Source organism: Medicago sativa, chromosome 6 (genome assembly GCF_051527215.1).
Source record: "Medicago sativa cultivar Bolivia chromosome 6, Bolivia_mono, whole genome shotgun sequence".
Taxonomy (NCBI): Eukaryota; Viridiplantae; Streptophyta; class Magnoliopsida; order Fabales; family Fabaceae; genus Medicago; species Medicago sativa.
Window position 1 is genome coordinate 1,915,171 of NC_140754.1, and position 17,478 is coordinate 1,932,648.

Below are 17,478 nucleotides of genomic sequence, written 5' to 3' on the forward strand. Positions count from 1 at the left end.
GACTTGGATTATTATGCCAATGGATAGAAGAATCAGAATCCACATATTACATCTAACGCTATGTATGGACCTATAGAATAGCAACTCCCTTTTTTGGAATTTTTGTAGTTAGCAAAAATTGCTAACAAAAGTGATACATACATCTAATGGATAATGCATTCATTGATTCTTATGCAATAGTAACATATACGTTTTTGAACTACTCCATTTTTTCTAGCGATATATATATATATATATATATATATGTATGTCCAAATATGTAACATTGACGAAGCCAAAATCATTAAAGGGATATTTACACAAGATCAAAGCAATATTTCAACATGAATCAAATAAACATTGTGCTAAGATGGTAAATAAATAAATAAAACACCGCACAAAGACGAAAAATTAAAACAAACAATGTTATGCTAAGACAATGAAAAAAAACTTAAATATGTGAAAATTCACTTATTTAACTAAGAAAAGGAAAAAACATTTTGGATGGATGATTTATTTGTTAAAATTGACCCTAAATCATCTCTCTTTAATATGTCTAGAAAGAAAGAAAATTGGGTCATGCTAACTAAGGGTACATGTTAAGGATTTCATAATTGGTAAATATTTATTACAAAATTTTAATTTTCAATCTCTAGAAAAATAAATTAGCACAATTTTTTAAACAAAAATTTTACATTAGATTCCTTAACATATACCCTAACGGCATAAGTTAACATTTAAAAAAAATGATGACAACTAACTAGAGTTTGACAAGGAAAAAAGAGAGAGAGGAGGTTGCGACAAAATCCACACAATAATAACATCCAATAATTAATAACAATAACTTTTTTTTTTAGGGAAGTAACAATAACTTTGTGACGTTATTATATTTGTGTTTTATTTAAAAAATTGTTATTATGTGTGAAAATACTTAGAAATGACAATTGAAAACTAAGTGTGTCGTGATTGGCTGGCTTTGTTATGTGGTTTAGTAGGATGGTGTGTCATGGTGTCCTGCCTTTTTATTTTGTTGCTTTTTTGTTCCTTTTTCACTTTGTTTCCTCCCTTGTAATAGTTGGAGTATCCCTTATACTCTTATTTAATATATTTTGGCATTTCAAAAAAGTTAATGTAAAACTAATTAAGGGAAAAACATATCACAATATGAAAGTGGAATGGGTTGAAGAATCATGTCAAGAGGTTCACATCACTCAACATTTCAAAACCCATAACATGGATTTCCAAAAATGGTAATGCTTTTATGTAACTTTACTTGGTGTCTCGACTGAAAATTGCTTAGCTTATAGGTAAGAAAATCAAGTGAGAAGCACATATTTATTTGATAAGATAATGAGTGGCTAACACTTAGTTGAAGTTAGGAAATGGTCTTTTTAACTAATTGAATGATGTATTTATAGTATAGACTTATAAAGTGATATCTTTTCTCTTACTTAGGGCCACATATAATGTTGTTGTACTTTTATTTTTTTCATTAAAAATTATTGATATCTCTATCTCTATAATATTGCAACAACATTTTATCCATTGCTTTTCAATCTAGTTTGACTTTGCGGTTTCTTTCCACGCTTCATTTTCTTATATAGCTGGTCTCTTAATTGGCTCAATTTGAAGTTGGTTTACTAGTATCTTGGGCGAATCTGTTTGAGAGTTTGGGAGCGTCGAGAGGACAATGGCCAAACGTCCAGGACCCTTAAGAAATTTAGATACCACATTTTCATTCAAAATCTTAAGGCATCATGTTTATGGGTCTTCTCTCTTATACATCCAACATTTTTTCCATTCTTAGTTGATGTGAGACATAATCACTCACACTTGAAACTCAACAATCTCCCCCTCAAGTGTGAGACACCCACATCACTAGCCTGATCCACAATAGGATCCCACTCTCGCTTCCCCGCCGAGCCTAACCAGGGCTCTGATACTAGTTGTTAGGGAGTCTGGGAGCTCCGGAAGCGGCAATGTACTAAACTTCCAAGACTAATAAGAGTCCTAGACGCCACATCTCTACCCAAACCTTAAGGCATCAGGTATATGGGTCCCCTCTGTTATATATCCAATGTTTCCTCCAGTCCTAGTCAACGTGAGACATAATCACTCACACTTGAAACCCAACAATCTCCCCCTCAAGTGTAAGTCACCCAAATCATTAGCCTGATCCATGCTAGTTAAAAAAAGAGAAATGATATTTGAACAACCATTTTTTACAACTTTTGTGACAACTTTCTCTCTCATACTCACGTAATCTTTTTACTTTCTCTCTCTATTGCTTTGGTTTTTGTGTCACAACCTCATTTCCTTTGTAAAATTTTGGTTGTTACAAAAGTTGTCACATATATGGATGTTCAAATAACACAACTCTTAAAAAAAAAGGTGGGATCATCCAAAGAAGCTTGACAATTGTGTTGCTAATAAAAACACAAGATTGACTATCATTAAGGTCATCCTATAATTGATCATTATAATGTGGGAGTTGAGAAGTTCGACGAGGTCGACTCATACTAAAAACGACTCATATTTAAACGACCATTGTTTGAAGAAAAAATGTATATGGACTAAAAACGAAATATGAAATATTTATAACGACCAAAAAACTATTTAGCACCACAATAAAATATAGGAAAATGTTAACGAGTGTCTCCGGGGCACTCTTTAAGCACTTTAAATAGGAAGTTTTTAATGAAAAGTTGTGTATTGAATGCATTGGAAATTGTAACAGTTGACTTTTCAAAAGAATAATTACTAATTTTAGGATGCTTAAAGAGTGCCCTGGGGGCACTCGTTAACAAGACCCTAAAATATATAGTGTAATATTATTGCTTAAGTTTTGGTATTCCAATTGAAAGATATGTTAGATGATGTCATAATAATTGTCTTATCTTCCTTCTGCAAGACCTTTTATGTTTACTCTACAATTGGTGATCCTTTTGCCATTTCTGCAGGCTTAATCGTGAAACTTGTATCCATTAACAAACTACACGTTTCATGATATTGCCTTTGATGCATGACCCCCAAATAATCCCCTGATGTATGGATTGGTCACATTGTTTCTCTCATTAGTCACCTATACATAAGAATCAAAGAGTTTATTTGGGTAACTTATGTGCATTAAACTTAAATATGCCACCAACCATGAAGGAATTTTTTCGTGTATTCAAACTAGAAGCATCTTGCTTGTTGATATATTGACATTCCAAGAATGTGCTAACAATCAGCCACGAAATTAAATAAGTATACAGGTCTTGATTTGAGATCAGCATAGTTGACGTGATACAAATGTAACTTACTCAAGATATGGTTTAACTTCATCACAATATATAAGGACATGCACATTATATTCTTTATCTTCCAGAAAATGATCTTTAGGCTTCTAACTAGGATATCCACATTTGCTCAAGATTGACAACGTTGGTATAACTTCCTAATGTCCAGATCGAGGATCATTTCTAACATTCTTAGTTGGTAACAAGATAAACATATGATTTAATTTTGTTAATGGCTTTCATATCTCTACCGGCTAGGAATGAAAAGCATTTAGGAGTAAGTCCATGAATACATGACAATCATATCCTACCCTTGGTGACATCAACACACTTGGCAAGGTTCAAAATATTGAAATCAAGTATTTAAGTTCCATAAGCCATCATAGGCTAACTTTTCCTCCTATGATGTCAAAGTGTATCTTGCATTTGGATTTTCAATCTTTCACTTCGGAAGAGCTCTCATCTACAAGTATGTGTGTAAACAAAGAAAAGATAAATCCATTCTCAAGTTTTCAATGTCCTGTGTTTTTCTAGCAACCATTCATGATAGTGTTGAACAAATCCTCAAAGAAAATCTTCTCAATATGCATCACATCAAGACTTAGAATCAAAGATACTAAGGCTTTGTTTGGGAGTTTGGAGGGGAGGGGAGGGCAGGGTTTTGGAAAAAAGGAAGGAGCAAGTGGAAGAAATAGAAGACATTGAGAGGAGAGGGCTTTGAAGGTTAATTTTTTACTCATAATAAAAAATCCCCCTCATTTGGGGGAACTCAAAAATTGTATTGGGGGAGGGTTTTGGGGGGTTATGGAGGGTTTATATGAATTTTTCAAATCCAATCTATGTTGTTATTATATTCTTAAAATTAAAAGTATATTAATCATAAGTATTAGTTTATCATTCTCTAAAAAACTATTCTTTCAAAAAATGTGAATTTTTTGTCCATTTTTCTATATATTTCCAACCCCCTAAAGCCCTCCACTCCCTTCCCCTCCAAACTCCCAAACAAAGCCTAAAGGATAAAGAGGAGGAACACACTAGTCAAGAGTTACTTGCTACACAAGCAATCAAAACTCTAGCTAAGGAAAGCGGTAGTTAGTTACAAGAGTAGGGAGCTATCTTATATGTTTCACACATGATAAGCTTAGCATGCATAGACTAGCAAGATTCAATATAAATATATGTAACCTTGTAATATTGAATCAATCAATGAAGCAATGATTTTCTCTCATATTTTCTCTCATTTTATTCTTGTTCTTAGTTTACTCATTATTTAGAAACTCATGATTACAAAAATATACATATTACTTACACTATTCTTAATATGTGTGAAAAATTTCCAGTCAAAAATATATATGGGAAAAATATCAAGATGCTTGTGAAAAAGTGATATGGAAGTAAAAGAAAAAATTTCTTTTTTTGATAGTTTTGTTTTCATCATTGATAGGGATTTTCTGTGGGATATAATTTCTTGAGATTCTAACTTCTCATTAGTAGTCCTAATAGTAGCATATCTTGATTTGAATAATAACTAAGGCAGAATGGTGTGCGTGTGATAGGGACATTAATTAATAGAAGAGTGACTGCATTTGGTGTGCGGCGCGACGGTGACATTGACTTGAGATTGAATGAGGTCTTTGAGTTTTAGGCTTTCTATTTTTACTTCTTCTTACTATTACAACATGTAAAAATCAAGAGTTTCTCAAATATGTACATTCCAAAAAGGTCTAAATGTGACTCTTATTATTTTTAGGGTTTTACTAACGAGTATCTCTGAGACACTCTTTAAACATTTTAAAATAAAAAATTGTTCTTAATTTTCAAGGTCTTATTAACGAGTGTCCCCAGAGCACTCTTTGATCATTCTAAAATATAGACAACGAATCCTCATTGAAGTGATATTAGCTAGGTCCTTTTCATGAGTCAGTCTTATTGTTCTTATAGAAAGTTAAATATTTCAATTTTCAATGCATTGATTACACAATTTTTCATAAAAATTTACTACTTAAAGCTCTTAAAGAGTGCCCCGGTGACACTCGTTAATACTCCATCCGTCCCTATATGTAAGCACCCTTTTATTAGAGGCAAAGGGTGTTTACATATAGGGACGGAGGGAGTATTTTCCTTATTTTTAAGGGTCTTGCTAACAAGTGCCCTAAGGGTTTAGGACACTTGTTAAGGAAACTAAAAATAGTAGTTTTACATTGGAAATTACAACTTTTGACTTTAAGAAAGTTGAATTCAACATTTTTCACCACTTTCAACAAATTATTTCTATTTATGTTCTCTTAACCAATGCCCCAAGGGCACTCTTTAGCATTTCCCTATTTTTAATAACCTATTTTGCTAAACAACATGTATTTTAATCCACCTTTCGAAAAAAAAAAAACATGTATTTTAATCGATATGGGTTAGCTTAGCAATGTAAGATTGACCTTAAGATTTTAAGTTCGAATTCTCATCTGCTAATGGACATTGAAAATGGATTTTGAATTATGGATTCTTAAGCCGGATATCAAGTTTCTAAAATATATAAAATTTACAAGACAAAAAAATTGATACTTCATACCAATGTTTTAAAAAAAAAATGAGAAGTATTAATTGTTAGTTGTTCTTTTGAAACAAAAAAGGGTCATTATATTAAGTGGAATATTTAATTGTTACCGGTAGTTGTTATTTGTGTTAGTGAGGTAGTTGGACCTAAAACATTTTTGTGAGTTTAAGATGTTCCTCCCTAAAAAATATCGAGTAATTGGTGGATCCAATGAAGCTCTCCTCATATAAGTAGTTTTTGGAGAAATAGTCAAAATCTCCTTGTATTTTTTTACGAATGAGTTATTTAACCCTCCTTTTATTAATTTTTGAGGTGTAGTGACTATACATATTTACTATACTTTTACGGTTCGTGATTTATTTTGTCATATTCCATCTTTACATATACCTACTTATACATCATCAGGTGTGTAACTTTTTCAAGTTTGGAAGGTAACATATATGTGGATATGGTTGTTCAATGTACAACATACTTATTAGTATTTATTTTCTTTTTTCATTATTTAATTAATGAGACTTGTAATAAATCAAAAATAATATTAATAATTTGTATCTAAATTTTTATATATTTTTTTAGATATATCTATATGTGCAAACACTATATAATTTTGAGAAATAGGTGAAATTATGTGGTTTAATAATCCAATTTGATCCATTTACTTTTTTTTATTTATTTATTTGCCCATTTTATTTTTTACATATGCTACATTGAAATATTTTATTCGATGACATATTGAATGCAGTCCTCGTGAGCTTAGCTCAATTGGTAGGACAACACATAATATATGCAAGGTCTGGGATTCAAACCTCGACCTCCACCAAAAAAATATAAATGAATGCAAGTGTAAATTTTATTTACAATAACACTGGGTATTAAAAAGATTCTTGTTGATATGCAATGTATATCTTTTTGTTAAGCTTACATATTTAATACTTCTTTATTAATAAATAACAAAAGATACATATTTTTTCCCTTAAAAAAATATATTTTTATTAATAATTTTTAAATGACCTAAAAAATTAGTAATATTGTTTTTTTAAAAAGAAACATATGAAGATGTTGATCGTGGATCATCCTGAAACCCAGTAGACTAGTACGACCCGGTCCATTTTTTTATATGGACTGGGTAAAATATGCCTGTTGTTTTTGGGCATTTTTTTTTACGATTTAGTGTATATTAAATATGGGCTAATGAGTCGGCTCATCTCAGTTTTACATCTCTATTATATAATTTTAATCAATCATTTTGTTTTTAACAAAAAACTATATGCTTCTCATCATGTGCATGTGACTTCATATGATTAAGGAGGGCGATATTAGTTTGTAAAAGATGGTTTACCCAAGAAATTACAAAAAATAGTGATGCATGCAAACACATTAGTTTTTGTATTCATGCATGCCATGTTAATATGATTAACATAGTTAGGTACGTAAAACATTTTGATATCACTCACAGAAGTACTTTATTACAAGTAACACATCATATAATTCTCCTTCTATTTAAACCCTCCAACACCTATTATCATTTCCATCTCTCTTCACCTTTCACTCACACACACTCTATCTCTCTATCTCCCTCTCTCATTCTCTCTCATATACATACAAAAACAATGGATAAAAAACCGTGTAACTCATCTCAAGATCCTGAAGTGAGAAAAGGGCCATGGACCATGGAAGAAGACTTGATTTTAATCAATTATATTGCAAATCATGGTGAAGGTGTTTGGAATTCCTTAGCCAAAGCTGCTGGTAATTTCTTTAATAAAAAATCACATTTTTAATTATATATTAATTACATGTTGAGCACTCTTCATATTATTTTCTCAGTAAACCCTAACTAGGGTAATATTTAAATCAACTTTATTTTTTTTTTCTTCTAGGTCTTAAACGTACAGGGAAAAGTTGCAGGCTTCGATGGCTAAACTACCTTCGTCCAGATGTTAGAAGAGGGAATATTACACCTGAGGAACAACTTTTGATCATGGAACTTCATGCAAAGTGGGGAAATAGGTGAATATTTATATGATTATCATTGTGTTTTATATTTTTATTTTTTTCAAAAAAATTATGTGGTGCATGTGCTCTACCTAACTACTAGATCTTTTTTTTTTGGTAACACCTAACTACTAGATCTTAATTTTTTGTTAAAGAAATGGTATATTTTTAATTATTACTAGCTTAAATTAATTTTTTTCCATTAACCTTTATCTTACAAAGATGAAATAAATTCTTGTTTCTCTATCTCTCCCTCTCCTTATTATATAAGTAAGCACACCATGAAAAAAGTACTATAAGGAAACATTGTGCTTGAGAGAAATCTAGCCAAGAGGAAGACTTCAACACATGGGAGTTTTGTAAAACCTATGGCTGAAAATATTGCTTATACGTGCAAAATCAGTTTCTATGTTTTTAAAGGCTTCAAAATGATTTGTTTTGTGGTTTTAGTGTTAAGAGAGTTTTCCTTTAAAGGTACATGTTATATGTTTTCCTTTTTGCTTAATTCAATATCTCTCTCCCCTCCTCTCTCTCTCCCTCTATCTCTCTCACAATTAATTCCTTGAGAAATATAAATGAAGATGGAGCTTATAAGTTGTTATGTTGTGGACCTATAAAACATATGCATGGAAGGTTTGGAGATTTTGATCTCACTAGAATACAAGGAATAAAGAGGTGCATCAATGTTATATATTGCCTTCCCCTTTTTCCGTTGTATTTCTCATGCCCTTCTTTTCAAGAAAACAAATCAAGAATTCATATAGTGCAAAGCTTTTCCTTCTTTTCTCTAATTTATTTCTAACTTTTAAAACTTCTAAGAAATTTTTATATATGTTGTGAAAGATGCAGCAAGGTTGGTAGTTAGAGAAACATTTTAGCTTTACAATTGGAGCTTAGTATACCTTATATAGGTTTCAATCTTTTAAATATATAAATATTTTTTGCATATTAAAAAAATGTATATATGTACTACAGTGATCTTGTACTCTAATTAATAATAGTTTATTTTCTATGAAAAAATAGACTTTAGTTGAATAAGAAAAGTAAAATTCCAAACTCAAGTTAATTTGTTTGTGTATATTTTTTTTAAAAAAATAACAATACAATTTTAATCAACTTGTAGTAAATTGGATCCCTATACGTACCGCCTCTACATCATTTGCAACATTAGGAAAAAAAAGAAGAGAAAATGAAATGTAAAATGGAGTGAAACAAGACAAAGAGATAATATGAATCTATGAGAGAGAGAGAGAGAGAGAGAGAAAGAGAATAAAGAGACTGCAAACAGAATGAAGAAATGGAGAGACTAATAAATGGAGAGGATCTTGACTCGGCTAGATGTACATGATCTAGACGTTTACTTTGTAGAAGATGAAAATGTATCATCATGACCTTTAGTGAGAGAGAGAGAGAGAGAGAGAGAGAGAGAGAGAGAGAGACTGCAGAGAGAAGCTAGATGTACATGATCTAGATGTTTACGTTGTAAAAAGCGAAAAAGTATACTATCATGACGTATATTGCCTCTCAATAGTAAAAGACAAAGACTAAGAGGAAGATAGATATCTAGAAGATGGAGAGAGCTACCTTTGCATTTATCTTTGCCAAAAAAAAAAAGTGAGAGAGAGAACAAGAGGAGATCTTATATAGATGATTGAGATGAAAATAAAAAGAGATAGAGAGAATAAAGGGAGTTTGAGAGAACTCTCACGGTTGAGGACTTGAATCAAATGAAATGATTTCATATAGTAAAAAACAGACTTGGATCCTCTCCAATGTGCATCCCTTTCCTACAAAGAAAAATAATTGTGGGAGGAGAGGCTAAAAGAAAAAAGAAAAGAAAAAAGGAGAAAAAGATTAAGAGAAAAATGAAATTAAGAGATATAGAGACAATAAAAAATGTTGGAGGGATGGAGAGAAATTTTATTGTAGAGAATACAATTTCGTAAAATTAGAAACACGATAAAAAAAAAGTATAAAAAATATTTGATATTCTTAAATTAAAAATATATGAACTAGGATAGGTGGTGTGTGCCTCAATAATAATTATTATAGTATAGTATAGTATATATGATAATGATGCCATTCATTTTCCTATATAATAATGATTGAGAACCAAATAGCTTGGACAAGGTCAGCTTCTATTTTAGGCTGAGCTCATGGAAAGTGGGGGCACATTAAAATAGCACTCTAGTCACATGACAAAGAAATTTCAAGAAGTTTGGTAAAAATAGATCCAAACAAAATGCCATGCAACTTTTGGCTCTTGTGTGAGTGCAATTTTAAATTTTAATGCATACATAAACTATAGCTATAGCTCCACACCCTATCTAGTGTACCTTCCCAATCCTCTAACTCCTTCCCAACCAAGAAAACAAGTACAAAACACTAAGAAGGTAAATAAGTAAATACACAAATAATTTTTTTTTCCACCAAGTTTTGAAATATTATTTATCTTTATTTACATAGTATATATAAAGTTGACAACTTTTATAACTAGCTATGGATAATGAAATCTACTAGGTAATTGGTACACGTGGCATTTTCTTGAACAAAGAGCTAGAAGTTTATTGAAGTTTAAGAGTCATAAAAGAAAAGGAAAAAAAATATGTTTGAAAAAAAATCATTGAAATATTTGAAATTGGAGAGGAACACAACTACTTTATAAAGAGGAATGTATATAAGAAAGAGAGAGGTTTGGAAATGTTTGAATTGAATCAAAATTTCTACTACCTTTGAGACATGTAAGTGAGAAATGTGATATTGGTGATCTTGGAGCCCAAGCTACAAAGCAAAGGCATAAATTTTCCGTTGTATCATCAAAGGGACCTTCAGCATCTTATAACAATAGTCTTTTTATATGGGAAGTCTAACATGCACATCACTTTTATTCTCAACCAAAGAACATGGTCTTACTTGAACACATGACACCTATTTAATATTTTTGTTGCTACTTTTTGCTTATCAATAAAATGTGCACCATTTGACAGCTTTTAATTAATATCCACTTGTTGCATTTCTTTCTTTTTCAAGAAACTTCATATATAATTCCACACATGCACATTTTTCTATAACCTCCTATATCTCCTCATTTTACATATGGTTTTCAAACATACCATGTTCATTTTATAAAAAGGTTTTAAATATACTTAGTCTCATTAATATATAATAATTTATAAAACTAATCATTTGATACAAAGTTTTTAAATCATAATAGTAGCAGTAACAATCAGATACTAGAAAAGAAAAATTAACTACCGACATAAATTAGTGATGAAAAAAATTAAATACCCATTATTCCATCTTCACAAATTTTAGTGACAAAATTAGAGAGTAACTTCAAATAAAAATTCTGTCTAAATTTCTATTACTAATTTACGTTTTTAAGTATTGGATTTATCGTTGTGTCGCGGTCTTTGATATCTGATACTAGAGGCTCTCTAATTTTGACTTAAAAGCGTCCAGTCATAGCCTAATGTTCGCAAGATATTTCTTAAAACACCATGCTTATGATAATAAAAACTCTTTTAAGACAAAATTAAATTTATATGACACTACTAATTATCTAACTGATTGATCATTCGAGAAGCCAAGGTTGATCCAAAGTGAAGGTGTTAATATATATATAGCCAAGCATGAAAATAACTTTTTCAGTTATATGTCACTATCTTTTTATACAAATTATTCACCATTGCAGGTGGTCCAAAATTGCAAAGCATCTTCCAGGAAGAACTGACAATGAGATTAAGAATTTTTGGAGGACTAGGATACAAAAGCACATTAAGCAAGTTGATCATCCTCACCAAAATAATTTCCAACAAATGAGTTTAGAGATAAATGATCATCATCAATCAAGTAGTAGCCAAGTTTCCAACATTGTAGAGCCAATGGAAACTTACTCTTCACCTTCGTACCAAGGAACTTTGGAGCCATTTCCAGCTCAATTTCCAACAATCAATGATCATCCCTCAAGTTGTTGTACAAATGACAACAATAACAACAATTATTGGAGCATGGAGGACATCTGGTCAATGCAATTACTCAATGGAGATTAAATCAATGAATAATTAATCATATTATCTCTAAATAATTAATATATAAATTAATAAATATAATAATATATATTTGCATAAGTGCAATTATAATATTATATATTTGCATAAGTGCAATTATGTGCCAATTATATGCTAGAGTATTATATATCTAGCTAATTAATAACATATATATAATTAGGTATGTTCATATATATAAGTAGTTTAATTTGAGTTTGGTGTTAATTAATAGCTAAGTTAGCTATGGATTGTAATATAGGTGCATATACTATTATAAGTATATTTGCATGCTTTTTTATTATATGGTAAATGAGTTAGTAGGTGGTGGATTATATATGTGAGATATGTGTTAATTTGAGAAACCGCAAACGATGAAGCATATATATATTCTCATTGGCAAGCAAGCTATTATTTTAGTAAAATCCTATATTATTATCTCAATCACTGCTTTTGTCTCAAATTGTATATATATTTGTAGCTTAATATGTTAAGATTTTGATTTTGAATCTCTGACTCAAGCTCAAGCTAATGATTAGTTGTCCTTACATAATCTATATAGATTTATGCGTACATACTATATAAAGACTTTTAATTAGTTAGAATAAGAAATTTGTACAAAAGTTGATTAGTCAAAAGTTAAGATTTTAATCATTATAAGTTAGTTACTTTTCTCTTATAATCTCAAACTTGGTGTTTCTTATTTCTTTCTAGTAGATTAGGTAAGGTTATGTAAGATGTGGGTGATTATAAGATATTATTTTATATAGTATAGTCTCAAACTTATCTTATAAGAGTATAAATGGAAAGACACACCATGCGAGTATGGGCATCAACTTGCATTCAAATTTTGGAAAAAGAAATTGCCCATACACTGCCTAACTTAAACCACTAGAAAACTGACACGTGGTTGTGAATAGAAACCTATTAGCCATTTTTGGCAAAAACACAACTCTACTTTTCCTTATTACCCACTTTGGTGCATGGCCATGCAACATATTGGACCCCGACGTAAACCTAATTTTCTTGGGGATGAGTGTATAGTTCAAGTCTTCACATGGCCCTCTTAAGATCCACCACCATATATCTATATGTAAAACCATCCACATTAAGTTACTTCCTTCGCATAATATATTCTTTTTATTATAAGAAAATTTAGAGTGAGGGTGATGCCTCAACCCAAGGTAAGAAAGATCTTCGGACTCAAACAGTTTTAATCAAGAGATTCAGGGTTTAGCACCATAGCATATATTAGTCTCAAAGCAAAGAGTTAAAAATGTTGTCATGACATAATTCAAGTGGTTTGTTTTAGTTGTAGATGTTAGTTAAATCCCCTTTCTTCTTCAATTATCTAGTTGTTTTATGTAATTAGTTGATAGAGCTCTAGTTCTAGACCAATAATTAATAATGATTCATGTGATTATTATTCTTGGGGTGAATTAGAAGAGATTATGATTATTATTGTTATTATTATTAAGGCTAGATGTGTAATCGAAAGTTAGGGTTGTCATTTTGTGAGCACAAAGTTAGGCAAATGACGACATGATATTGGAGAAGCATTGATAGTGTACCAAACTTGAACTTTAGTTTGCAATACATTTTAGGAGAAAGGGATGAGAGGGTCACTTGAGACTTGCCCTATGTTGTGTTGTATCTTATAAAGGAAATGAGGACAATTACTTGTGCCTTTTTAACTGCATGCCTATTTCTTCGTATCTTCACAAGAAAAAGAGTTTCTTTCTTACACCATTTGCCATTCCACACTCAATTCAATCACATGTTTTGTGTGCAAAAAACTTTTTCTATTTTTTTTTCCAAATTTAAAGGGAAAATAGCATGTGATGGATAAGAATCAATCACGTTGGGGGTCGGCCACTCAAACAAAACGTCACGCATCTAGCTATTTTTAAAGATGAGACAAAATTAATGATATAATACTTGTAATTTTAGTATAATCACCAATGCTACAATCACCATCTAATAACAAAACGGTTTTCTTAATTCGTAATTGTGGCTACAAATTACATATATTTTTTTTGTCTTACTTTGCAAGAAAAGAGTCGTGATGATGTGTAGTTTGTCGAGAGGTAAATAAAGGTTGACCAATGATTGTCTAATCATAGTTTGAACTTATGTTTTCTTAAACGATTCGTCATTATCTAAAGTTTATTAATCACTTAAATTCAATATTGCTACAAATTACATATATAATAATTGATATCGTGAATCATGCATATCCTATGAGCGGTAAGCAACACGGATATATTTAGCATGTGTTCGACTTGTGAGTCATGCATATGAAGATTTTTCATCTAAAAGAGACGATCCTTATATATCATTTATATCTTCAAAATATTAATTAATCTCATAGTTGTGCACGGAGAATACCCTGAAAAACTAATTAAAGAAGTTTTTGAATGCATGGTAACACATCTAAGATTGTGGCAAAAGGACAAAGTTTTGATTCCTAAAAAACATGCAACCGGAAGGAGGTGGGTGAGCTTAACTAGTGTACAACTAAGTTTTGGACCGGGATTAATCTCATAATCGATTCAAATTAAATAATCAAGCTATGGGATACATAAAGGATTTATTAAGGATTTAACTAGAGCATAAATGGGGGGATCCTCCAAAGAATAAGTATCTTATGGTGAACCAAAGATTCAAGGAGGGCTACGAAATTATGTTCTCTCCTTGTATATCTAGATAAGTTGTGTAATTTCTTTAGCTTAGTGAAAATTCTTATACTCATGTTGATTTATTTCTCTTTATTTATTGAAGGTTGTTAGTTGTTTTGTTGATAATAAAAGTCACATAACTTACAATCTAACATATTGGTAAAGCTCCTTCATTCACCTTTTTGATCAAATAATTGAAAGTTAGAACCTGAATTTAATTAGTGAGTAAAATAATTCTTAGGCAAACTATTAATATTATTTGAGCTCCTTCCATAATAATTAGGGAGTTAACACACAAAAAATAGCCAAAGGTTTTTTTTTAAGAGGAAAATAAAATTGAAAGTTAGTTAGTTATAGACTAACCCATTTAATTCTGTTGGTTATTGGAAGTTAAAATAACTAATTCATTGCCACTAAGTAGTTGTAGCTTTATATGCCTTGTGATCGAATACAACTCATTTTTCAATCTATTTGTAAGTCTCCAATATTTTTCACTCTTCGATAATCTTTCTCTCCACGTAAATATCTACTCATAATTGTACACAGTACTCTTGCCTCACACAGAATCAAACCCAATTCATATAATAAAAGGTCATATTGATCGACCACTAAGTTAGCAAACAATTACTATTTACTAGTATGAATTGTTTTTAGCAATGGCAAACTTTGGCCATTTTATTAATAATTAAATAGTACAAATATGATGGTACATCGTGAAAGATATGAGGGTTAGCTAGGGAGAGATAAGGATGATCTAGATATAGTATGAGCAATCATATTTGTTTGCCTCCTAATGTGTTTCATAAAATAACTATTACGAGTAGATAAAAGATCCTTACATGAAGAAACGATGTCCCCTATTTCATTTTGCAGCGCATGAGAAGCGTTAACTAATTCCACAACAAATTTACAGTCGGACTCAAATATCAGCAATGACATTTCTCTATCAATGGCAAACTTGATGGCCTCGTACAAAGTCATTGCTTTAGCTTTGGTTGGTGATGGCGCACGATGAAAATAGTTGGACATACCCTATATAAGGTGGCTTGTGTGATTACGAAAACAAAAAATGTAACCTACAATGGTATTATTGTTGAAGAATGCACAATCAACGTTGCACTTCAAGAATGTGGTAGGCGGTTTGGACCATTGAATCATTTGATGCGCTTGTTGACTCCCTTTGTTTTTGTTGTTGTATACAACATCACTCATGAAGTGAATCATTCGCTCTTTGCACAATCACAATTACTAGTATATTCTAAGGCATGTTGAATTTAATCATTGTTAAATATTGGAGAGAAACTACTCCAATCATCAACGACGATGTGTATTCTAATACAAGCGAAGGATAAATAAGTTTAGCTTACATACACTTTTGGTCTTCTATTTTTAAACAAATGAAGTTTTAGTTCCCCTATTTTAAAATCAATTTTTTCTAGTCTTTTCATTTAATTCTTTTTCTTTTGAGTTTTCGTCTCTAGTCTCATTTTTAAATAATTTTTTATGATGTGGCCTAATAACAAATACAATTACTACAATGATATCAAAGAGCAAAAATATATACATTTTTTTAAATTGAAGAACTGAAATATTTAAACCACTATACCAACATTAAGTGTCATTATTTTATACAAATGTCGTTATACCATATTTTTCATATTGCACATTTACAAATTTATCTCTCTCTCACACACACACAAAATCAAACAATCAGTACGAATGAAAAATATTAACTCCAATATTTGTATTTCTCAAATGTTTATGTATCTTAAAATATTTAAATTTATGATAATTAGAATTATAGCTTAGCTACTTTTCCAACATTTTATCATATTAGTAGAAAAATAATAATGTTTAAATGTTTAAATTTGTTCCTTCTTTTCTCAAATGTTTTATGTATCTTATAATGTTTAAAGTTCTTATTTTACCATTATATTTGATTCCTTAATCAGTTACCTAGAGACGTCAATTAGCATTTTCCTTAATTTTTTTTTTGTAATTAGACACTAACAAACAACAGCAAATGCAGTAGCTCCTCCTTTTTCCAGTATGCATGCGACCTTCTTTTACTCTTAGCCTCTTGGTTTTTTCATTTGGTGACCTTAAACACTAACATAAATAACTTTTATTTTTAATAATACAGATTACTTTAGATGTAACATCTTATTAATCTTTGTTTAAGATGATTGAGTTGTACAACTTCGTGATCTTAAACACTTAAACCAAATCCAAATCAGTAAACAATCAAACAAACTCACCACAATAAATTTTTCGCAATCAATTTATTTTTTATTCGCATCTAGCACAACAAACAAACATTTACTTTAAGTGTTTTTATTATTATATTTGTGTATCTTTTTTATCTTAAATATTAATGTTCTAATTATAATTATATCATGTTTTCTTTCACATATTTACCAACATAAAAATATTAAGGTTTAAGTTAGTAAGTGTGCACATTTTCATTAGTTTAAGTTACTAATAACTAAATGACAACTATATAAATTGCAAATTTATTTATGAACCAAAATAATTAAGGCTTAATAATAGTTTTGGCCTCCTAAGCAGGGGCGGATCCACCATAAGGCATGGTGTGGCATGTGTCAACCCATTTTTTAATAGGTATAACCCCTAATATAGTTTAAAAATATATAATAAATATCATGTTGTACAAAGTCAAAAACCATGTTTAGCGTGTCCCAAGTGGTAAGCACTAGCAACTATTTTCATCATTGTCAATGGTTCGATTCCCACCTTAATCGTTCGATTCCCACCTTAATCATTTTTGCATTTCTCATGATTTTGCATTTCCAATAGTGAACTTGCGCACCGGGCATTTAGGAAAACATTCTTCCTTAGCCTATATGCCAAACTTCCTCTTCATATGTCCTACTTTTTGTATAAATAAATAAATAAAGCACAAATTCTTTTTATATAAAAAAAACTTC

General features: G+C 30.6%; 1 protein-coding gene and 1 long non-coding RNA gene across 2 annotated transcripts; one reads left to right on the top strand and one right to left on the bottom strand.

Moving 5' to 3' along the window:
• Positions 1-7,325: 7,325 nt before the first annotated feature.
• On the top strand, positions 7,326-12,296 carry LOC146911951 (MYB-like transcription factor EOBII). The gene is made up of 3 exons (XM_085718545.1): positions 7,326-7,560; positions 7,692-7,821; positions 11,501-12,296. Exons 1-3 carry the CDS (start codon positions 7,422-7,424, stop codon positions 11,856-11,858), a joined length of 627 nt encoding a protein of 208 aa, XP_085574671.1. The 5' UTR covers positions 7,326-7,421; the 3' UTR covers positions 11,859-12,296.
• LOC146911952 (uncharacterized) lies at positions 7,822-8,069 on the bottom strand. Its single transcript, XR_015015034.1, has 2 exons — positions 7,931-8,069; positions 7,822-7,898 (listed from the first exon to the last, which is right to left on the bottom strand). It is a non-coding gene; the product is annotated as an uncharacterized LOC146911952 (long non-coding RNA).
• Positions 12,297-17,478: the final 5,182 nt, after the last annotated feature.

Coding starts and splice junctions, on each gene's coding strand:
- LOC146911951 (XM_085718545.1), top strand. CDS start 7,422: ATGGATAAAAAACCGTGTAACTCATCTCAAGATCCTGAAGTGAGAAAA. Junction 7,561..7,691: donor TTCCTTAGCCAAAGCTGCTG/GTAATTTCTTTA, acceptor TTTTTCTTCTAG/GTCTTAAACGTACAGGGAAA. Junction 7,822..11,500: donor CATGCAAAGTGGGGAAATAG/GTGAATATTTAT, acceptor TCACCATTGCAG/GTGGTCCAAAATTGCAAAGC.